The 23,506-nt window shown below is 37.3% G+C and overlaps 3 protein-coding genes across 7 annotated transcripts in view; 1 reads left to right on the forward strand and 2 right to left on the reverse strand.

Annotated features, from left to right (window-relative positions):
* The first annotated feature begins 41 nt into the window (after positions 1 to 41).
* cdadc1 (cytidine and dCMP deaminase domain containing 1) lies at positions 42 to 5,850 on the forward strand. 3 transcript variants are annotated; one of them, XM_041979289.1, is made up of 12 exons: positions 42 to 93; positions 554 to 700; positions 990 to 1,090; positions 1,168 to 1,345; positions 1,683 to 1,986; positions 2,157 to 2,363; positions 2,467 to 2,567; positions 3,052 to 3,101; positions 3,569 to 3,738; positions 3,841 to 4,030; positions 4,247 to 4,292; positions 4,440 to 5,850. In XM_041979289.1, exons 2-12 carry the CDS (start codon positions 592 to 594, stop codon positions 4,535 to 4,537), a joined length of 1,554 nt encoding a protein of 517 aa, XP_041835223.1. In that variant the 5' UTR covers positions 42 to 93; positions 554 to 591; the 3' UTR covers positions 4,538 to 5,850. The 3 variants fall into 3 exon arrangements, with proteins under 3 accessions (XP_041835223.1, XP_041835222.1, XP_041835224.1); XM_041979288.1 differs by lacking the exon at positions 42 to 93 and having other exon boundaries at positions 443 to 700; XM_041979290.1 differs by lacking the exon at positions 42 to 93 and having other exon boundaries at positions 444 to 691.
* cab39l (calcium binding protein 39-like) lies at positions 5,296 to 20,541 on the reverse strand. Of its 2 annotated transcripts, XM_041979292.1 has the most exons (10): positions 20,321 to 20,541; positions 16,630 to 16,728; positions 12,613 to 12,743; positions 12,171 to 12,335; positions 11,969 to 12,087; positions 11,718 to 11,886; positions 11,407 to 11,466; positions 9,889 to 9,954; positions 9,637 to 9,780; positions 5,296 to 7,727 (listed from the first exon to the last, which is right to left on the reverse strand). In XM_041979292.1, exons 3-10 carry the CDS (start codon positions 12,712 to 12,714, stop codon positions 7,548 to 7,550), a joined length of 1,005 nt encoding a protein of 334 aa, XP_041835226.1. In that variant the 5' UTR covers positions 12,715 to 12,743; positions 16,630 to 16,728; positions 20,321 to 20,541; the 3' UTR covers positions 5,296 to 7,547. The 2 variants fall into 2 exon arrangements, with proteins under 2 accessions (XP_041835226.1, XP_041835225.1); XM_041979291.1 differs by lacking the exon at positions 16,630 to 16,728 and having other exon boundaries at positions 20,321 to 20,540.
* The window catches only part of mcf2la (mcf.2 cell line derived transforming sequence-like a), a 69,339-nt gene continuing 53,326 nt past the window's right edge, over positions 7,494 to 23,506 (reverse strand). The window contains exons 32-33 of one of the 2 annotated variants that reach the window (XR_006009562.1): positions 22,467 to 23,501; positions 7,494 to 7,570 (exon numbers count right to left, since the gene is read on the reverse strand). Coding sequence is in view for 1 of the 2 variants with exons in the window: in XM_041979287.1 (XP_041835221.1) it covers positions 23,422 to 23,501 (80 nt within the window). In the remaining variant the exon portion in view is untranslated. Of the gene's footprint in view, positions 7,571 to 21,230; positions 23,502 to 23,506 lie in introns of those variants that run through there. The other variant, XM_041979287.1, reaches the window with a different exon arrangement.

The raw sequence follows: 23,506 nt of genomic DNA on the forward strand, positions 1-23,506 counted from the left end.
TCTTCCGACACAACACCGCCCATTTTTCTACGTCACTAAGTATTTGCGGAAGTAATCCGGAACCGTTAAACTAGCGAACGTTAGCCAGTACAGGTAACAGAAGTACAGCCAAATTAAAGTACAGAAATTATTGTGTACAACCTAGATATTTTATACGCGGATAGACAAATATATGACGTAAATATTATGCCATACATAGGTTTTCAAGATTTTCTTTGACCATGCTAGCATAACATATACGTGCTAAACTCGCAGTACCGCTGAAGTGACTTAACTGCTTTGACTAGCACTGGTAGCTAGTAGTTTAACATTTACAAGTAGTCATAGTAAATAATATAACATAAAAATTACATCTTACTTTGCACTGTAGCAAGAATACGTTGTGAATTTGTCAACTAAGATTAACTTTAAAATTCCTAACACTGGTTGAATTTAGGTACTATTTTGAAAACTTAAACCGGAAGTCTTGTTAGTTCTTCTGCGCAACTCAACACTGTTCATCGCGCTAATGTTTTATTCTCCTTGAGCCCTCTTCCTCTTGTTATATTGACAGCCGGAACGACATATAACCAACCGTAGCTTGCGGGCTGAATGGAAGATAGCGAGAAATGGAACCGAGTGGAAACGGGCCGGTCAAGGCCATGTCGAGAAATGAGAGATAGCTGTATCCAGACTGATAGCAAAATACAAGGTGAGCCAGGTAGAGGAACATTCATTTAATTTATAAGCTTCTACTATATTGCAGAGGCATTTAGAAGATGGTTTATGAGAGACAGGTTAGGTAGTTGCAACGTGGTACAGTAGGGAAACTATATTTACTCTTAAAATAACTGTTTCTTACATTTTCAGCCTTAGCAGAATTAATAGCCTTCTTTTGCAGCTGTGATATATTACATTATTTCGTTTTCAGATATGGGAGCAGCCTGAGATGAAATATGAACAGAGTGACTCATCTTTAATTATTCTGTTTATTTTGTGTCTTTAATCAGGCAATGGCCCAAGGTTGTCGAAGGTAAACCTGTTTACCTTGTTGAGTTTGTGGATGGAGTTGTTCCCTCAGGAGCAACTTGAGGAAGATGACACTAGCCAGGTCAGAAAAACTTAAGAAACTTTGCATGCACTGTTTCCTGCATCTTATAAGGTTATAGTTTTGAATCTATTTTTCAGATGCATGGGATGGGTCTGGTGGTGGTGCGGGAAGGCAAGGTGGTGGGACTCCATTGTTCAGGAACTGACCTCCATGCAGGACAAGCAGCCATCATCCAACATGGTGCCAGCCTGGCTGACTGTCAGCTGTATTTCTCAAGGAGGCCTTGTGCAACCTGCCTAAAGATGATCATCAATGGTAAGGAAAAATTGAGTAAAAAAGAGATGAGGAGATGGACTGAAATAAGTTTATAAATTTGAATCAAACCTTCTAACTATATATAGTATGAAAGTGTTGTTTTAAATGTTATTTTCTTGATATAAAAGCAGTATTAACATACTTATAGCTTGCACCTGCTTATTCCTTCCACCTAAATACCCATTTTAACATTAAAATAGTCATTCTTTTTTTGTTTCTGCTGTAACATTATTGTCATGCTGCTTTTTTTTTATCAGACATTAAACTACGTCAGCAGCTTGATGAACTTTGGAATATGTGTCTAACTTGGAAAAAAAAAAAACTTTCTCTCCTTTAGCTGGAGTTAGTCAGATCTCTTTCTGGCCTGGGGACCCTGAGATCAGCATGCTGACATCTGCACTTACAAACCAGACAAACTCCCACTCCTATAGCCCACCTCACTCCATCACCGAAGAGGCTGCGCTGGACGCCATGGCAACAGAGAAGCTGAAGTCTAACAGTCGTCCTCACATCTGCGTGCAGCTGCAGCCGCTGGCTCCTGGCTTGCTGCAGTTTGTTTATGAGACATCTAAAGAGTGTGATTTTATGGAGAGACTGACTGAAGATGACCCAGAGCTGAACACAGAGGAACTCTTTAACAGGTACCCTTTGTGCCTGCATACCTTTGTAACTGCAGCTATAATCTGAAGCTGCTGAAGTTTTTGCCTCATGTATAGAAAGCGAAGGAGTGATGAACTTGATAATTACACAGCACTCTGAAGCTCTTTTTGAAATTAAGTGAATTAAAGTGAAAATCTCTTATGTTTTACAGAGAGCGCATAAAACACCTGAGACATTTCTCTAGACACTTTCTGGTTGGTACATCTGAGCAGCACAAGCATATTTTGATCCAAATGGGTCTGGAGAATTTCTGTGTGGAGCCCTACTTCTCCAACCTTAGACATAACATGAGGGAGCTGGTGGAAGTTCTAGCTGCCGTGGCAGCTGGGGTGCCACAGCAAAACTGTGGTTTCTACAGGTTGGAAGCACTTGCAGTTAATTTCTTTTCATTTTACTACAACACATCTTTATGTTGTCCTCATCCAGTTTTTTTTATGTTGATTGTTATTGCTGTCATCCAGAGAGCAGATGGCAACATCATTGCCTCCTCATCATGGGGAAGTGTCCCAAGAGGTGGCTCGCCACTGCATCATCCAGGCCCGGCTGCTGGAATATAGAACAGGTCTGTTTTATTTATTTATTTTTATGTTATTTCCTGTTTTACCGAAACAAAAAATCTAGTTTTTAGGGTATATTATAGATTATAATCTGTAATAGATCTGAGGGAGGAAAGGATTAACAGTTACAGATAAAAAAGAAATAAATAATTACAATGATTGAATCTACCAATTAGACTAAATAATGACTCATAATGTATTTATTAGGTTGGTCAGAGGTTATTATTTAGCTCTGGTTAGGTAATTATGGAAGTTGTATCACTGTTAAAGATTAGTTTAGTAACTTTTAAGTGGTCAGATGTATCTTACTTAATTGGGGATTTATTCAAAGAAAGTCTGGTAATTGTTGACAATAATGCAGCTAATCTCAGGTTTTAGAGGTTTGAGGCAGCAGATGCAGGCCCCCGGGATGTCCTCCTGAGTGGCTGGCTTGAAGTCAACAATCATCTTGAGCTGTTGTCACCAGCAAAACTGTCTTTTTCATTATAGAAGACCCAAAGGTGGGTGTGGGTGCGGTTATCTGGGCGAAAGGAAAATCTGTAAGTTTGTTTTTCCTCTCCTTGCTTTGATTTGACTTATTGATCTGAAAACTTAAATTTAACTTTCATTCAGGCAGCATTAGATCCTCTATACGACTGGTTGAACATTCCTACTTTGTCCACATCCAAAGGGAGGGTTTTTACTCTCAAAATAGGATTAAATAAATTAAATTATGGCTGATTGTATTAACACATTAATATCCTTATTAATGTGCATGAACACAGTTTTTTTTTCTTCCTGTTTTTACAAACCCCCCTAAAGTAATCTTCCATATAACAATTACACCGAAATCTTTTATGTCCACCCTTATCAGCAGAGGGCGCTAGTATGCTGCACTTTAATGTTTAATAAATTAAAAATTGAAGATGTGAAATTTGTTCAGAAAACATTTCTTAAATGAAAATGATTACATTTTTTTAAAATAAATTGTTCTTAAAAGTGTTGAATTGCTCTTTTTTTGTGCCAGGCTGGCTGTAGTGGAACAGGGTGTCTGTATCTGGTGGGTTGTGGGTACAATGCTTACCCTGCTGGCTCAAAGTACGCCGAGTACCCCCAGATGGACAACAAGCAGGAAGACCGTCAGAGACGCAAATACAGATACATTGTCCACGCAGAACAGAACGCACTCACCTTCAGGTCCAAATGACATCATTTATACCTCAGAGTTTTGTAGTGATCTAAAAACACTTGCTTGTCAAGTCTTCTGTTTTACAGAAGTGTTTCCCATGATGCTTTTAGGATGCGAGACATCAAACCGGAGGAGGCAGCCATGTTGTTTGTAACCAAATGTCCTTGTGACGAGTGCGTCCCTCTGATCAAAGGAGCTGGGATCACACACATCTACACCTCAGACCAGGACAGGGACAAAGATAAAGGAGACATTTCTTACCTAAGATTTAGCTTGCTGAAGGACATCAACAAGTTTATTGTGAGTGCATGTTATTTTTCTTTTTCCCAAACTTTTTATCTTTTATATTTGTATATATGTAACAACAGAAATTAGTTTTAGGACATCAGAAAAAATTAAGACATGGATAGTTACTCTGTCACATTCAATTTAGGATATTTTGCTCCTTAGCATTAGATAAGGACATGTCTGTTGGTTTCTTCACCTTGAAGAGTCTGATATTTTCTTTCCTCACAGTGGCAAAGGAGCCCTTCAGTTTCCTCAGTACCTTCTCACCTTGCCAGTAAGTTGTATCATCTTATTCCTTATGTTTTTTTTTATTTCACAAAACCTAGTTTTGATATTTTTTGAGAGATATAAAGACAAGGCACAGTGTCGAGACAGATGTAAATATGAAAAGGAGTTGTTTTTTCTTTCTTTTTTCCTCCAGATGGTTGTATTGGGAAGCACAGCAGGCAGACTGAGCATGAGCACTACAGAAACAAGAAGCTGTGCACCAAAAGGTGCAGCGACTCTCCTGCCAGCTGAACATCCATCATAGGAAGATGTTTTTAGAGACTGTGCCACAGATTTGATGTTTCACAGCCGCAGTTGTTTCTTGCCTGATTATCAAGTCTGTTCCACAAAATTTTACTGGACACTAGATCTTAAAGGGACACATCTATGAAAGGATGCATAAAAGATAAAAACAAGGAAAGAAGGTAGGAAAGAGATACCACAAAAATAATATATTGCAAGTAGTTATATAAACTGTGATGCAGCTTTATTTTTCTATGTATGTGAGGACTAGTTGGGTATGAAGACAAACATATTGTAAACATGTGGAAATATATGTAAAAGTTTTTTTTTAATTAAGAGGAAAGGGCATCTGTTAGGATGCTCCTCAGAGTTGAATAAGGGTTAAAAGAGCTACACGTGTCACTTTAATTATGTTCATTTTCATTTTTAATGTGCAGGTTGTTGTGAGAATATTAAAAAAAAAAGTCTTTTAAAATGTAGAAGGAAGATTATTATAGTGTTGTAATCCCACCTAGACAGAAGCAAATTTAAATAACATAAAATGTGGTTGATTTCTTTGTATTGAAAGTTTTTTTTCTGTTCCGTCCATATTACAAACAAGATGCAACCTCAGAAAGACGGGTAAGATAGTAGCTCTTAGAAATCACAAGCTATGATGAATAGAAAAGCTACATGTAGCCGGGATTTTGGGAAATTTGGGATTTTTCAAATTACTGTACTACTAAGTTAACTTCCATCTTTATCATTCTTTATCTTCCTTTTTTTTCCCTGTTGTTCCAACAAGCAGTTCTCTAGTTAAAGGTGTAGAAAAGACACACAAAATGCATTCCCATCCTTTTATTTGTAGTGAATATGGTACATTTGCATCAATGTGGAAACAAGGAGGCTGTTTTCAGAAAAGATGAACGAGATTTTAATTACCAAAGTTGTTTATTTGAGTTTGCCTCAACAGACTACAGCTGGTTGGTTTACATTTGCATCTGGTATGATGAAGCACTGTCACAGTTTATAATGTTCAAACTAGCTGGTGTTTTATTTCTCACCCAAAACAAACATGGAGAATAGTTTTTATTTTCCATTCTTTTGCCAGTGAAAACAAAGGCTGTTCACAGGTTTACAGTTGTTACAGCCACCTTTCCGTCCGACTGCTGCTTTAATTTCTAATTGGATTAATTGTTTTTATCATGTGACGGTTAAGCAATAATTCAGCTTTAATTTTCAGACTAAATCACAATTTTGCTTTAAGTCAATGATTAAAGCTACAAGCTGACAAACAAAAAGCATATTTATTGGAAAATAAATAGAAAAATTTTCAAACTTTACTTTTTTGTTGTTTTTTTTTAAAAAGGGGGAAGGGAAATGTCACGTTTTGTTTGTAATTAATATTTAAACAAAATAGAAGAAAAAAAAAACCCTGTTTCAACTGTGCTTTATCTGCATTGACTTTGCCCATTTTATGGTCCTTTAACTACATGTGGACTTTCATAGTCCCATTGCACAAGCAATTCCTTTGATTTTAGCTTCACTACGAGTTTGTAATCAACGGTTTGTAATTCATATATTGAATCTGCGCTACTGTGGAAATGGGGGGAAAAAAAAGTTTAAAACATATTGAATGACAGCGTAACTCAAATATAGTGAGTTAAGAGGTTCACTGCTTAATCTGAACAAATATGTTCTATCCAGAGCATATTTTCAATGACAATAATTAAGCTCCCCCTAGTAAGATGTTGTAAATTCAAATAATAAAAAAAGAGAAAGCACACCAAAATAAAAAGGCACCTCTGAATCTCCTTCCTAATACAACATAAGATCTAAATCATAGCAAAAAAAACTTGTTACATTACAGAAAAAAAAAGAGTGAAACAAAAACACAAAACAGCCATTTTTACTCCTCCACACAGCAAGTTACCTTCAACTTATCAATGTCCTCACTCACAATGGCACTCACTTCAGGTGTACAAACCATAAACTGTACATGGAAAGAAATTAAACTATATATAATAAAATTAAAAAACAAAACAGTGTGAAAACTGATCAGCTTAAAATGTCTTGATCATATAATCATTCACAAAGTGCTATTAACCACCAGCAGAGAACCAGTGATCATTATGGTTGAAGCTTTATGTACCGACAGCGGCCCAGTGTCACAAAAAATCAAAAAAAGGCCCTTAATTTTATAGATTTACGTATATTGGTAATTAATAGATGTATTGGTGATTTTTTGGGTCAACAGTGACACAATTCTGTCACTAAAGCTTACGGATTTATTAAAATGGCACAGGTTGATGCTCTGCCTTTTCCTTGCTGAGCTAGAAACAGTGCTGTCAGGTATTTCACATCAATCTTCAACTGCTAGCTTTAAAGTAAAAACAGGCATGGGAAAACTTGCCATGAAGGCATTTCACAAAGTACAGAGAATCATATTTAGACTGAGTAGTTCGTTAGCTTTGGCAGTATGATGGAAAACAAGACATTAGACCACCAGTGGGCAACCACTTTACTTTTGTAAAAGATTTCACCTGCAATCAAGAATATGTTTCTAGCTGACCACATGCCATGAAAACAGAAAATTTCTTCATTTTTCTGATTTGTAGCTACTTCATTTAAACTGTTTGGCTAATGAAGCGTCTGGAAAGGCTGATTAAAATAGCAAAAATAACCATCAGCCACTGGACCATTTTGTTTGGCCAAAGCTTTTTTTTTTTTTCCTTTCTTTTTAAAGCACTGGTTCTCTGAACAAAGCAAATTCGATGCCTCCAACATTATAAGTTGTGGCGCTACATGCTACAAATGAACAGAAAAAAAATTCATGGAAACATTTTTTAAAAAAAGAAGGATTAAGATCTACTCTTGTACAAGTTTTTGATGAACCCCCCCCCCCCAAAAAAGAGAAAGAACGTGTTGATTTTTTTCAAATTTCTTTTCAACAGAATACCCATTATTTGTTAATGTGTGTTTTTTCTATGTCTTCCTATTGATAAAAAGTTGGGGGTAAAGGGTGGGGAGAGATGCTTTTCTAGGAGGCTGGTTTCTTCAGATCTCTGATCTGTTTGATTAGGTATGTCTTCTCGTCGTTAAACTGCTCGTCATCCGTGCGATCCTTCTGAAAGCCGCTCAAGAAGTCGATTAGTTTGGTCTGGTTCTTGAGCAGGATGTCAATGATGGGCTGCGTCTTGTTGGGGTTTGCTACAAACACCTGAACACAGGAGCATTAAGAAACAGGCAAGAAAAATTCAATTACATTCAGTGTTGTTTTTGGCAGGCATCTCAGTTTTTGTCAAGTTTTAGTTTTCAGGACGAAAATGCTCATTAGTTTTAATCACATTTTAGTCATGTCTAAGTTTGATAGTTTTAGTCCAGTTTTAGTCGATGAAAACTCAAAAAGGTTTTAGTCTAGTTTTAGTCAAATAAGAAAAAGTATTAGTTTTTAGCAAATAATTTAGGTCAATAATACATATTAAAAAGTGGAATCAAGGTTGACAGGTTATAACAAGTTAACCTTAATGCTTTTGCATAATAACCAGATCCTTTACCAGACTGATAGCTATAGTTGAGACTTTCCCATCAACAGGGATGCAATGCTGCTGTGCTATACTTAACTGCTGTTGGGCAGAAACCTTTTATTTCTATATTCCAGCTTTTTTGCATGAATTGATGCCCTACTTCATCATACAAAAACGTCCCACAAGAAAATAACCGATCTATAAGTTCAACATAGAGCAACACATTGTGAGCTTGGTGTTTGGTTATTTTCATTAATAATTACAAAATTAAAAGGAATGATTTTAGACTTAGAAGGTTTCCAGCCAACAGCAAATACTGTAATCAATTACTCCTAAAAAGCAAAGAGCAACAACATCCTTACTTTGGTAACTGTGGCTTTATTTCTGAGAATTTTCTGAAGTGCAATACTCCACCCTGAACAAACACATGCCCAAAAAATGAGCAATGGATGAAAAACACATGCTTAACTTGACCTGGTCTGCCAGTGAAATTATGATGCATTATAGTTAAAATATGTCCATATATCGTTTCATCACTTCCACCAAACCTCTTCATCGACGCTGCATCATGATTCATCTATGTGTTATGGGATGTGTCTAACTGCTGTGTGTGTGGTTCAGCCAGCTCGGTGCGTGTGTGAGCGTGAGTGAACGTGCATGCGAAAGGAAATGCGCATCGGGAGTGAAGAGAGCGGAGAAGTGGTGTAAAAAGTACAAACGAGGTCTTGTAATAAAGCCGTTTCTCAGCTCAACCCCTGCCTTCCTTTCCTTGTGTTTCACCCCGTTAAAAAGTGTAGAGGAGCGTAGGGAGTTAACCCCGAAGAGAATGCTACTTCGGCCCTGGAGAAGAAGGATCTCTCCTGTGGTCCGACCACGGTCAGAAGAAGAAAACGGGAAAGGTTAACATGAATGAATAAACTGCTTGTCTGTGTGCGCTGTACGCCTGGCGGTGGGCGTGGCCAAGGTGCAGCAGCATCGCTGACTGACAGATTGAGCTCACATAGCAGGAATGTCGTGCATTTTTAACGTCGGACAATCGGCCCTTGAACATTTTCGTCTTGTCAACGAAATCTCACAAACGTCTCGTCGTGTTTTCTTCATCAGAGAGCCATTTTTAGCTCATCACTGTTCGTCAACAAAATAGATTCGTCATCGCTGACGAAAACAACACTGGTTACATTTCATCTGTGAATGCAATTTATAACAGGCTCCATAATAGTCAAAATATTTAATAACAAACACAATTAAACAAAGGATATATTAAAGGTATAAAGTTCTGCTTGAATAAAATGTAAAGTCGGTCTCTTCTGTATGCAAACTACTACAACAGTACCTACAGATGAGGAAGAGATATCTGATCTACACCCACGTAAAAAGAATTACAATCTAACTTAGTTTAAATGAAGGTATATTTAACTATAGCTGAAAACTAATTAAATTCATGCTCTGATATCAGTTAAGTTACCAAATTTGTTAAGATACTAATTAATGAATTTACTAAAAATGCCCAAAATCATAGAAGAAAATGCAACTGTCTGATATTAGCATCTACAATGATTCTTCACTAGCCTTCTGATTCAGTGACTGTGTTTATGGTTTTACCTTGAAGACATGGAAGGCCTCAAACTGGATGTTAGGACTCTTGTCTCTGAGCAGATTCATCATTAGCTTGAGATTCTCAGGCTTGCTGATGTAGCGCGTCATCACCGTGAAGTTATGTCTGTCCAGTAACAGCTCACCCAGAAGCTTGAGGACATTATTTGGAACAATGTGAGAAAGAAGTTACCTTTTAGCGGAAGTCTGCAAGACGAGTACCTGCACTAATTTAATTAAATGCATAAGTAAAGGCCCAACCTTCAGAGACTGTCGCTTGGTGACGTAGTTCTCAGAGTGCAGCAGCTTCTCATAGTCTGCAAACACCTGCAATAAAACAAGAAACATTTCAAGATATTGATAGATATTATATTAAAAATTTTAAAACTACTGAGGCCATCAAAGCTGCCTTAATGTGCACAAGTTGAACTTGTATAACAAAGATGATTTGGGAGCATTAGTCTGGTTGTTCCACTTCCTCCAAACTTACATTTTATTTTAGAGTCTGGTCAATTTCCTCCAAACGTCTGCCTTTATGTAAACATGTCCTCATGTTCTGAAACCAGTGCGTCAGTCTCATATTACATTATGAGAAGGTTATGTTTAGTTTATTGCACAGCATATCGCACAATATAACTTGTGCAGCTGCAAGTATTTCTGTTCAGACCATCAAAAACCAGTCAAAGTAAAGTATTTTGGCTCTGTTGAGCCCTTAGCAACATCTCCTAGCAGGCTCCCCAGCTACATGCAGACATCTGTTAACATAGCTGCTAAAAAGGCTGTTCTGTGTGGGGGTCCTCTGAGTGAAAGGGCCCCTCTGCCTGGGGAAGCTGACAGCATAAGCACAGCTTTGTATCTAGAGATGTTGTGACATTAAGAGGGATTTTCACTAATTCATCCTCACTAGAATTTTAAGTGCATTTACAACAAACAAAAAAAAAAAAACACTTTTTTTTTTTTGTTCTTTTCCAGTTTATTGAATCATCTTTGTTCAAGTCATGAGAAGGAATGTGTTTGACATGACTGATCCCTGATCTAGTTATTTGTCCTTATTTGGAGTAATAAGAAAATCCACTAAAAGGTTTCACCTGGTAAACATGCATCAAAGGCAAACTGGCATCTAAACATGGTTTCAAAATAATGAAATTACGTGACATTGTAGAATTTCAACCAGGACAATTTCTATATAAATCCAGGAACAATTTATTGTCCCGTTTCCTACGGTGTTTCAGGAAAGAGATGGGGGTTAACGAAAAGCAGAAAAAAGTATTAGTGGAGTGAGGCTGAATGTGGAACTGAAACAATCTCGAACCATTAGTCTATTTAAAAATATAAAAAAAAGGAGAAAAGGAGCCTTAACACCTTCCTGGAATTCACTTGTCATGTATTATATTGTGGATAATATTAAATATAACAAGTATATTGGGTGTATTGGCACCACATTCCTTTACTATGTCTAACTGTAATAACATAAATTAGCATACTTTATATATGTATTCTATATGAATAATTAAGTTAATATGTTTATAGCTGTTCATTTATTTATAGTCATAATTTATAATTTAAATCTATAAAATGCCACAATGAACTTCAGAAAAGGGGTAGGATTTAATAAGTTTTTCTACGTCTTTCTACTCATTTTTAAAAATGCAGTTTTCTTAGTTTCTTTGATTTGCAACTCTTATTTCCTTTTATCTCTTTTGTTTTGGTGTTATATCTGACTCATTGTTTTATTTGTTGGAAATAAAGTTATTGACCGCAACACATAAAATAACTCACAGCATCGTAGTTCTGTTCGAGGTATTCAGCCACCAGCACTTTATGTCTTGTCAGCAGATCCTGAGAAAAACAAAACACTTGGTTACACCTTCGATAATGATGAGGACATTCAGAAACAAGTATTTAGTTACAAATGATCTTTAAGGTTTTCTGGATGATTGTTACAAATTTAAAAAATGAATGACTGGTGCGGCTCTAAAAACATCCAAATCTGCTTTCGAAAGCCGACATCCATCAAAGTCAGGTGAGCAGGTGTAGCCCTGGTATTTTTAGCACCACTTTACAGCTTAGATCAACAACACCTGAGTTACCTTAAAGGTAGCAAAGGCGTCTGAGGCGATGTCGAAAGTCGACATTTCCACATAGTTGAAGAAGCTGTGGAAATGATCGGAATGAAGAACTATCTTGGCGAGCGGCTCGTGGCGGATGCACTCCCTCAGCATGATCCCGCAATTCAGCGCTACCTGGGGTGTCTCGTAGCTTCAGATGCACACAGAGAGGGTCCTGCGTCACCTTCTTATTATGCTGCAAAAAGTATGCACGATATGTTGGGTTCTCTTACCCTTTCAGCAGTATGAAGAGGACCTCTTGGTGGGAGCAGAAGTATTCCACAGTGGGGCTTCTCGTCCCGATCTGCCTCCTAAGGATGTTGTTAAAGATCTGACACACATCCTTCTTTCCCTGGAAGCACACAGAGATAAAACAGAAGACTTTAATTCTGGAGTTGATGCACTGCAGCATCCTTTAAATATATCTGATCTCACCTCAAAGTCTATGACCTGCAGGTTTTCTACCAGAGATATCAGCAGACCGCTGTTGTACAGCTCCTGGGCCAGCTGGGCCACAGTCTCGGTGTGGGGCTCCTTATCATTGCTCCCATACAGAATCTCCTTCATGGACATCAAGCACTTTGACACCTCTTCAGATGCCTGAAGAAAAGACGATGCAGATACGGAGATAAGGAGATAAATAGGCTTTTGAAAGGATGCAAAGATAATAATGGGCTTTAGTTTAGCAGGATGAAGAGTGGCTGTACGTCTTTGTGTTAGCGTGAGAGAGAAAGAAAACAGTCTTGACAGCGAAGTGTCAGGAGATGACAGGACCAGGCTGTTCCATCCTCTAATTTCACAGAGAGCTGTCATCCTTAGGCCCTCGGACGCCCAGACATCTACAGATGCACAAAAGGAAGACAGTGGTGTTGGCTACCTTGTCTGTCTTCTTGTCCTGTTTGACCAGGATGGCCAGGTTTTCCTTCAGGGTCCTGACAATGTCTGTAGGGCTCTTGTGTGATTTACCAAACAGCGGCATGATGAGCGCTTACACAAATGCCTTGGGACCTGTGAACACACACAAAAGAGCAATCAGTGGAAAGATTGATGCTGGAATGAGGAATCTATTAATTTTTCTATTATTATTTTTAACTTTTATTACATTTTTAACATTTTTTTATTTATTGGGTTCTGATAAGGAACTTAAAATTGGTTGTCACTGTTTTTCAGCGGGAAGATGCTGTCTGGCTGCATGCAACGCAACTTTTTTCCCTCCAACTTAATATGACAGCTCAAAAAAAGGTTGCTTTTGAGATTACGTCTCACTTGATTGCAATCAAAGTGGAATAGGAAGATTGAACTTGCCATAAATTTAGTTTTTGGAATTATTTGGAGGCAAAAAATGCCTGATCTTGTACAACATCCAAGCATTAGTTGTTTGTCTTGCCTCTGTGTGAGATGAGTCAGGAGTAAACCACTGCTGAGACTCAGTTATGTTATGCTGTTCGTTAGCTGTTAGAGAGAGTGCAATGTGACAAAACTGGCCTGCTCAGAGCTACATGAGCACCCTTTATTTAACTAAGCTTTAAAACAAAACTCGAGAGCCTTTTTTAAATTTTAATATATGGATGTAGCATTGCAGGAAGAATCATAAATGGGTTGAATGTGTGTCATAGATCTGATTTGACATGTATGTGTGTATATATATATATATATATATATATATATATATATATATATATATATATATATATATGTGTGTGTGTGTGGGTATATATATAGATACATATGTAAAGATAAGGTTGTGTGTCTATATGTTCTTAAACAAACTGACTTTTATACGTATTAACATTTGTATTATATGGTTTATTTTACTGATTGTTGTTTTTATTAATTTGCATGTTGTTCTATTTTGTTTTGTTTCCTGCTTTGACATCTTTTGGGGACAGTGGCTGGAAATTAGCCTTAGCCTACATTAGCCTACATACATAATTAGCCTCCATTCATAATATATAAACTTTACATTAACTCGCAATGTCTCATCCAAATAAATAAATTGAAATTAAGTGTTTTATTAAGGAATAGTGCACTAGTGACTGGTATTTATCAAGTTCAGGTTAGTTATAAAGAGCTTTTCTCAGCTTGCTTCACAGAAGAAATAAAAATAAACCAACCAAATAACCAAAAACTTAACTTGTACAAGTTAAAGAATCCACATGGACACTTCCTACAAAATAAGCACATCTTTTGTCTGAGTTTTATATCTAATGTTGGGAACTGCTAAAAATCACTTGCTAGAAAAGTCTGATTGTCAAAGAGTATAACTTTAAAAAAATCTAAAATGTATTGAGGGTCTTGTGTATGCAGAGCCCTGAAAGTTACCATTGTGATAACCTAAAGGTTTTCATTTTCCCTCTGGAATAAATTAAGTATATTTCATTAAATCAGTACAAACCGATACAGCTGTACTATAAGCCAGATAAAACTAAAAAGTTTTTATTTAGAATTTAATTAAAACTGTGCCAGCAGATGTAGGTTACTACAGCATTTTGCTGCAGTCAATCAATAACAAATAAAATTCAATAAATTCTAGCCGTCGGCTGCAGGTTTTAAAGTAAAAATGCCATGGGAAAGTTACAGATATTTTTATTCTTTTCTGTCCAAGAGGAAGCAGTTGCTTTGACAAACCAGGTCAGGTCAGGAACAGCCAGAGAACTTGTGACTGCTAATCCTGATCTGGGAATGTAAAAGGGCATTACTCCCCCCTTTCACCTCAACTCCCACCTTCATTTCTCTCCATCCATCTCTGCTACACTTATCCTCTTTTCCTTCTATCCTTGAAGCTTAAATTCATTTAATCCACTTCCCCTCTCCTCTAAACTTTCTTTTCTCTGCCTTCTCAGTCATTGGTTTATGAGGAAAGTGCTGTACATAAACAAGCACCATCATGCCCCAACTGGGACTGGACACCAGTCCTAGTTACAATGTGCACACATGCTGACAGGGTTCCTGAAACTCAGAATAACATGATTATTATTGAGGGAACAGCAGCACTACAAGACAGCTGAAGACTTAAATACTGTAGGTGAATTTTTCAGTATGGTGAAGACCAGAAACAATCTACTTTCTTCATGATATGATCTTAAAGCTAAGCTATTTCATTTTAAGTAAATACTCTACACTAAACAACAAACTAAAAATGGCATGGGGGTTCAACACCCGCAAAAACAAGAATATAGCCCAAATAAGTATCATGAGGTTTTCACCTGACAAAGACAAAAATCTCAGCTGAGTGTATTCACTTTTCTCAACACAGCCTCACAGTGTTCTGGCACTTAGTTTGGGGGAAAAAAGACTGACTTTTAGCTTTTAATTACATGGCTCTGTCTTCTGGTTGAGCAACATGTTTGTTTAACAAATTAAATCACAAGCAAAATGCCTCATAAGATGAGGAACATTTTAAATATGTGGCCAGCAAATGGCTAAGGGCGGAAAATATTTTGTTCACACGTCATTTTTAGCTTTGCTAAAAGGGAAAAGGCCATTTGGTCATTTACCAGTTAGACAACTTAGAAAAAAACTGTTTCAAACTGTATCTTGTGGAGGAAAACAAGCCTTGATGAATGAGTCTTTAGCAAAGCAAATATGACAAAAACCAGTTCACTGACATTTTGTTACATAATTTTTAAAACAAATAATGAAGCTCTCAGCATACACACAGTTATCAATAATGACATCATCAGCAGTGTGCACATTGTTCTTCTTCTATCTGATACACACTGACCTGGTTCTTTATTATCCTGAGTAAGAATGAGACATCTCTGCAATGACAGCAACAATCATATCTAAGTGGATATGACACCTAAGTTAAAACAATCATTAGGGATTTTGTTACCTGTAGCCTGTTGCAGAGACATAAAATGAGTTCCCATCTCAAATAAAAAGGTCCTAAATATTGTGGAGAGGGAGATGGAGCTGTATTATGTATAGAAAAGTCCAGAAAATATTCTAAGGAAGGTAAAGAGGAGAGGCAGTCATTTCCAAGAATGTCAGAGATAATTGAAGGATGGAGAGGCAGAGATGAAAGGATCAGAGGAGAGGGTCTGAGAACAGGGAAGTCGGGAATATCAGAGGAAAGGTGGAAATGTATAGATGAAAAAGGAAGATGAATTTATAGTATTTCCCAAAAGGTTAGATGGCTATTTACGAGAAGGTGGATAGGTAAAAGTGTAAGAACAGTGGGAGGATAAGTGGGGATAACCTGAGATTCTCTAGATCCTCAATCCTGATCCTTGAGGGCCAGAGTCCTGCAGGTTTTAGAAGTTGCCTTTGCTGCAACACACCTGACTTAAATCAATTGATAATTAGCAGTCTGAGTCAGGTGTGTTGCAGCAAGGCAACTTCTAAAACCTGCAGGATACTGACTTTTGAGGACCAGGATTGAGGATTCCTGCTCTAGTGGGAGGAGAGTGTTTAAGGCAGTGTTTCTCCATCCAGGTCTTCGGGACCCACTGCCCCCAAAGTCTTAGACGTATTCCTACTCCAACACACCTGATTAATTAATAAACTTCCTCATCAAGTTCTCTGCAGCCTGTTAACAAGCCATTAATTTAATTTGGGTGTGTTAAAGTAGGGTTACTTCTAAAACGTGCAGAGCACGGGGTCCTGAGGACCAGGATTGAGAAACACTGGTTTTAAGAGGACATCACAAGTGTCAGAAAAGAGAAAACTCGGAAATATCAGATGCATATTGAGGAAGAGTGAAGATGCAAAAATGAGGAACATTCTCCACTTCCTGTTTCTTTTCCTGCAGTTCTATTTTTGTCCTCTTCTGGCAGCATTTTGTCCTGTTCCTTGTCATTTCTTTCTTTCTGCAACTCTCTTAGTTTCCGATTTTGCTTCTTCTATCCTGAAGGCTCCTGCATTTTTCATTTGTCCTTCAAACACTTCTTACCCGTCTTTAGCTTTCCACTGAAAAGCAGCAACAGGTCTTATGGGGTGATAAATCCTCCTCAGAGCCCAGACGTCAACAACACAAGCAGAGTAGGATCATCTTGACAGAAAACAGAACAAAAAGCAGCCAATAACCACGGAAGAGCTTTGGAAAGTCATTTGAGAAGCCTGGAGGAATATTATTGAAGACTACTTAATAAATTACAAGAAGGTTAACGATGCTCATTCCAAATAATGATTTCAAGCCTGTTAAAATTTTATTTACTTTGTTCATACTTTTTATATTGCATTTGTATTTATATTTGCTAATTTCAGTAAATCACTGCACCATTTTCCTTTTTGTTTTGTTCCTTTGAGAGGCTAAAGACTGCAGCACACTGCTTTATTTATATGTATGCACATTAACGCCACAGTAAAAAAAAAATATAATTAAAAAAAAATTACACCTTAATGCACCATGTTTAAAAAACTAATCCAGAACAAAAGATGCAAATAAATAAATAAAAAAATACAGCAGTAACAAAGATAACATGAAAGAGTTTCCCTGCAATCTGACCACATCAGGTCATCATGACCACTCCAGGAATTCAATATTTCCAACTTCATGCTGCTGCCGTTCTTACTAAATGTTAGCAATTATTTTAAAAAAAAGGGTCCATTTTAATCCCCTAATAACAAGCCCTAGAGCTCTGAAAAGCTTAAGCAGCTGGTTACTGTGAAACCTTCATTTCCAGTTGTAGCCTACTTAAGATTGACTAAATGTTATGTAAAAGAATTAATCTGAAGCCCACTGGGCCTGAACACAGAGCTAGCGACTCTGTATAATCAAACTGGAGAACTACAACATCACCCCTCATATTATTTTTCAAACTGTAACCATGAGGGCTGAAATGAGCTTTAAAATAAAGATAAACAGAGCAAAGATTAAGGCTACCACAAACAGAAATGACTGAGGAAATCATTTTATTAGGATGACTAGCCATAACTGACTAAAATAGGAGCTGATGATAATCTGATTCTTTCAGCCTTAATGTGAGACTTCCTGTTGTTCAGTCACGGCAAATGTCATGTAATTTTTAAAAAGTAATAAGTGCAATTATCAATCCATTACAATCTATTGTGCCTAATTCATAATTAATTAACCAAACAAGCAAAAAGAAATACTAAATATACCACTAGTTCCTAAATTAATTCTTAAATAAAATGTCAGAAAAGTATTAAATCTATCCACCTTTGTAGAGAAATTGTTTTTTTTTTTTTCCTTTTCCTAATTCTTCTGTGCATAACAAAATAATAATTTCCAGCCTGGGTGCTGCTTGACTTGTGACAATTCAAATTGACAATCTCACTATGGTGGGACCTGGCAGAGGCCTTGCTGTCAAAACAGAAACATAATAATTTCCTTGACCCCAATGTAGATGGACCAGAAAACGACAACATATTCAAAGCAGATTTCTCCCAGATAATCTGTCCCCATGACCTCGACTACTGATATATGTGCTTGATGTATAAGCAGACAACTAAAGGAAAATACCTTAGACTTTTCAGCTTTATCAGCAGAGTGATCAGCATGCTTTATCTTTTAACCTCTTATTTCTTTGGTTTAATTTCTTCTCTTGCTATTCATGCATTGCTTTTGGGCTTCTTCAGCATACTGTGGCTTTTCCTTGCAGATTACCTTGCTATCTGTCTCGTTTTAAAATGCATTTCTTATTCAGAACATCAAGCACTGACTGATTATTTAATCACCTCACTTTATATTTTGATCTATGACTAATACAGTTACATTTGTCACGTCTCTCCTGGCTCTGACCTCATCAAATAGCACAGCTGCCAGCTGGAGCATCAGATTAAACTAACATCCACTCAAACTGCACGCAAGTGGGTGGCTCAGATGACTAATCAATGACATTCAAGGGTAGTGATCTAAGGCAGGAGCTGGAGAGATGGTCAGGTAGTGAAAAATCCTATGTTCTGTAAGATTTCATCCATGAGTAGTATGCTTAAAAAACTGTTCTAAGAGCAGAGGTCATATCAGGATGGGAAGTGACCTGTCATGCACTTTTGCACACATGCTTCGAAGTGCTGAAAACACCCTTGTTTGCTTTCATTTCTACTTTGACAAGGTAGTAATGTTAATACGACAGACTTTTAGAGAAACAACAATGTCAGCTAAGCATGCTCATTTGCTGCAAATGATAATGTTTTCTTTCTCACTTAGAAGGAAAGTAGTAATACCAAAAACATCCTTAGGTCCTAGCAATGTAACATGACTTAAAGTAACACTTCATAACATTCCAACCACAATTCCACATTTCTGACTCATTTTGATGGCACAGTAGCGTTTATTATGCATCTTCCTGGAGCTGTCGTTGCCCAGCAGTATCGTGAGGCTGAGAAACCACACTTCACAACTTTTTTCCCCAATCCCAGCTCATCATTTTACAGCAGCATTTTGCTTGATGGCATCATGCAACATGCTAACAACTGGATATCAACACAATGGCTGTTTTGCCCACACACCATGGATAATCCAGCAAAGAAACCCAAGACGACATTATTGGAGAAAGAGAAGAAAATAAAAAGAGAAAGGGAACAGAGCAAGAGAGAAAAAAGTCAATACTGGACTGACTTTTACTTGCTGGAGAGAGGTCAGAGAGCAGACAGGATGCAAGACCGTCTCAATGATAAAATCTGCCCAAGTTAAGCAGTGGGGCTTTAAACCCAGATGAATGTTATTGGAGTACAGTTAAATCCATATAAATCCAGCTATGGATATGCATTTTAGCAGTTTAACATACTTTCAGTTATTTGGTTAAAAGTTCAGAATGAAACAAAGATATTAATAAAGCTCTTTATTGACTGAGCATAAAATAAATCTCCAATAGATATTTCATAGCCCAAAAAAAAGTGCTGAGACAATATTTAATCCATTATCTCATAGATCTCTATTAATCATTTGCACAAGTTTAATTTTTTTTTTTAATTTCATTACTTCCAAATTGTCAATAGTTTAAAAAAAAGAATATTTTGAGACTTACCAGATTATTTTTTCTTGATTATTTACACAGTATTTATAATAAATTTACAAGCTAACGGCATTTTTTTTTAGCTGTAATGTGTTTCCAGTATTTAGTAATATCACAAAACAACAGCGTTAATAATTGCGAAAAGACGTATAGCTTGTCAACTATTTTGTTTTGAAAGTCATTACCGGAAGCGGAACAGTCTTCCTTCAGGCTAGCCTGGCGCTGCTAGTCTAAAGTAACATGGGAGGAGGGGGGAAAAACACAAAACAAAGGCAAACACATACTCTGTATATGTGCTGCTGAGGAGGAAAATATGTCATGTATGTAGGGGTTTAGAGGAATGAGAGCTAATAACGCAAACGCAACTAAATAGCGCATAAGGCCGCATTAACTGTCCCAGACAATGTGATTTAACAAGGCTACACCCCTCTCGCCTCCGGCCAAACTCCCTTTTTGTTTGACAGATTTCCAAAGCTAACCACAGTTGTCTGCATCATTGCAGAAACAACTGATAAAGAGAGGTCTCGTGTATCAACAAAACATACATTTCAACGTGTCAGTCCCTGCTGAAGTTACAAAGACTGTCAAGGGCAATAATATCATACCATAAGGTTAACTGGAAGCTATTGCTCTTCGACAGTATTAGCTAGAAATGATACTTACAGTGAGAAGATATTTAGTGTCTTTAAATGTCTTCACCGATTCTGTCCCGGTTCACAGCGAAGCCAAGCCTCCCAGGTAGGCGTCTGTGTTCACGCCAGGGTTGTTTGTTAGCAGGAAAGTCAACTAAAAATGTGAGCGATACAATTTAAAATGTGTGGAATCTGTTAAGAAGGCAGTGCAGAATTCCATCTGGTCGCCCTCCAGTCGTATGTCAAGGTATCACGAATTAAAGTTGAATCTTCCGGTGGAAACTTTCACATTAAAACCTACGGGAATAGTTTTTGCGGAGTAAAACCAGGAAGAGGCGTTGCAGTTCCAATTTAATAATTACTACAAAAAGAAATTACATTGTGTTTATTATTCAATCTAAAAAATATACAATTTATTCCCTTTCTCCATCACTGAGGCATTTTAGATTTAAAACACCAAAAGATGTAACTTCCTGTAGCAGCAAAAACCAATTTGTGCCAACTTGACAAATCTGTATCTTTCCAGCCGCAGCTAAATGTCGTTCACATCCTCTCACTTCAAATCTTCCTTGCTACCTTTCCTTGTTCATTACTTCATTATGTTTATTTGAATAGACACAAATGTAATACTTGTAATAATAATTATATTCAAGGCAACCTTGTTAATAATTTACTTGTGTTTTTTTAACAGAAATCGGGAAAAGAAAACGCGTAAAGAAATGGAGGTCGGAAAACAAACTTATTTGAACGCGCCCCATGCCAACATGACAGTCGAAACTGAAAAGGGCCATTGGAGGCAAGACACCATGTGGTTTAAATTACCCATCAGAATCAAAATGAATGTGTAATTCTATTTAAAATAAATCAAACTGATTAAACAAATGCAAGTCTAATAATTAATAAAACTGCTTAAATTTCCACAATTAAGACAGAATCTGATAAAAGAGACCATCTCAAAGTTTATTAAGGCTGCTTTTAATTTTACATACAAGTCAGAATTACATATTTACAAATATACAGATATGTCACATAACTTTTATCTCACCACCATATTCAGTCGATATACAATAAGAAAATAAAGACAGTGTTTGCTGCAATGTGCTGCATAAAAACAAAAAATATATAACCCTTTCTCATCTATCCAGCCTCAGAGTCGAAAGTACAAATAACTTTGTAAGATTTACTGTGTGACCACAATCAAACACTGACAATTTTAGTGCCTGTGTCAGGTATCTCATAAGGGCAGAAAATAAACTCTCACAATTTTACAACAGATAAAAAATATTTGTCTTGTTCAGGAGATTTACAATTGGGGCCGTGAAGAACATGCCACAAAGAGTGATGCGACAAAGAGACTTACAAAAAACCATGATTCTCTTGACAGTATACATGCTCTTGAGGATAAGAGTGTGAGGTATAGGGCAGACATCTATACAAGTGTAACATTTATCAACACATAAAGGCCAGAAACACACTTCGACACTGAAAAGACCTGCAAAATAGTTTCTTCCTTTTTCTCTACTTTCACATTGAGCACTCTGATTAAGTCCAATTTAACAAACTAAAGAGGCATTGTTGGGCTAGCTGATGAATACATGATACAAACAAGTAGGGTTGATTTCAGTGCAACAAGTCCTGCACTTTCTTGTTTAATGAAAAAGGAAGAGAGTGTTTTACAGCGCCCTGTGGATACAGCAGAAATCCTGGGTTATAAAAAGTGTGTTTACTCTTAGAAAACAAGGAAGAGAAAAGGTGTCATTCAGCATTCAGAACAGCACAGGTTTCTTACAGGTGTGTTATCAGCTTGTCAGATTTTTTTTTTTTTTGATAATTGGATATTTGATATTGGATTGTGATCAGCTACATTATGTTGCCAAGTTAAAAAAAATGTTGCTTTCAGGCTGGAGGTGCAAACATGTTGAGCAGGTCTGAGCCCTGACTGGGCTTGTGGAAAAGTGGCCACTGTCACATGCCTGAATGGGGCTAGGAGCAGAGGGAGAGGACAAAGCTTGCTTTTGTGCAGACCAAATATAGGTGAGCACAGTAACACAACAACAAATATATATGCAGACTATTAAGATTTGGGAAAAATGTTTTCACTGCCACAAAAAAAAAAAAAAAAAAAAAACTGTTCCATGACTTGTGTTTGTGCCTCAAAAGGCTTCCTGGCATAAAACACACAAACAGGCAAGAATGCAAAACACACAGAGACGTTTAGCCAGCATGTGCAGGTATGCAGTCACACCTGCCTGTCCACGCAACTTCTTGGATTTCCTGAGAGATAAATGCAGCGCAGTTCAGAGGCGAGTCCTCTTTAAAAAACAGAGGTTTAAAAGATGTCAAAGCTGCCGGTCTTCGAGTAGATGGAGAAGTGCAAGACATGTGACTACCAGGTAGTGCTGTTGTTGACATTCACCTGGAAATAAATCTGCATTTCATTTAAATATGTGGGAGGAAAACAGTGTTACTGTGTCACACAACGGGGATCTAACAACCTCGGCCCCATTAATGTCCAATACACAAAAGATTATAACATTGAACCTGCTCGGTTTTTGCTCCAAGGTGCACTGAAAGCCTTTCTCTCATTGCAGCCACCTGCTACTTTTCACAGTGCACGATCAGTGTCTAACACTAAAGCCAATGGATCATGTGAAATACCTGCTTGATAATATTTATGAGTGCTCCAAACAAGAATCTGTCGTTGTGCTGTGATATCTTTTTGACTTGTGGGGTTTCAACCTGGTTGACACAAGCAGTGCTGCATTTAGTGAAGATATTCTTCAAGCTGTCCACTTTGATGCTACATAATTCCAGTATGGCACTGAACATCTGTTCAGTTAATTAAGACATTTAGCCTCTTAGCATTTTTAAGCAAGCCTGACAGGAGGTGGTACATCACATGACTTTGATATGAATGTTTTGGAATAAATGACTCTTGATGTAACGACCTGTGGAAGCTACTTTCCTTCTTGGGTTCTGGTATGATCCAACAAGCTATGAACTCTCAATAAAAAAAAAAAGAAACAAAAACTGTTTAAGTTCTCCTGTCAGTCGGCTTTAGCTTCGCTGATTCCACCTGGAGACAGTTTCAGATTTCGACTGATAGATGGAGATTTGTCGGTGATCTCAGATCTAGGGTTTGATGTCAGAGAAGCTGGTGTAGGATTCGCTGCAGCTGGAAGAAGTGCTGAGGTTCCCGGAGACACTGCCATCTGCA

This window comes from Melanotaenia boesemani, chromosome 24, assembly GCF_017639745.1.
Source record: "Melanotaenia boesemani isolate fMelBoe1 chromosome 24, fMelBoe1.pri, whole genome shotgun sequence".
Lineage (NCBI taxonomy): Eukaryota > Metazoa > Chordata > Actinopteri > Atheriniformes > Melanotaeniidae > Melanotaenia > Melanotaenia boesemani.

Coding starts and splice junctions, on each gene's coding strand:
- cdadc1 (XM_041979289.1), top strand. CDS start 592: ATGGAAGATAGCGAGAAATGGAACCGAGTGGAAACGGGCCGGTCAAGG. Junction 3,102..3,568: donor TCTGGGCGAAAGGAAAATCT/GTAAGTTTGTTT, acceptor TTTTTGTGCCAG/GCTGGCTGTAGTGGAACAGG. Junction 3,739..3,840: donor CAGAACGCACTCACCTTCAG/GTCCAAATGACA, acceptor TGATGCTTTTAG/GATGCGAGACATCAAACCGG.
- cab39l (XM_041979292.1), bottom strand. CDS start 12,714: ATGCCGCTGTTTGGTAAATCACACAAGAGCCCTACAGACATTGTCAGG. Junction 12,088..12,170: donor TGCAGGTCATAGACTTTGAG/GTGAGATCAGAT, acceptor GTGTGCTTCCAG/GGAAAGAAGGATGTGTGTCA. Junction 11,887..11,968: donor CTCTTCATACTGCTGAAAGG/GTAAGAGAACCC, acceptor GTGCATCTGAAG/CTACGAGACACCCCAGGTAG.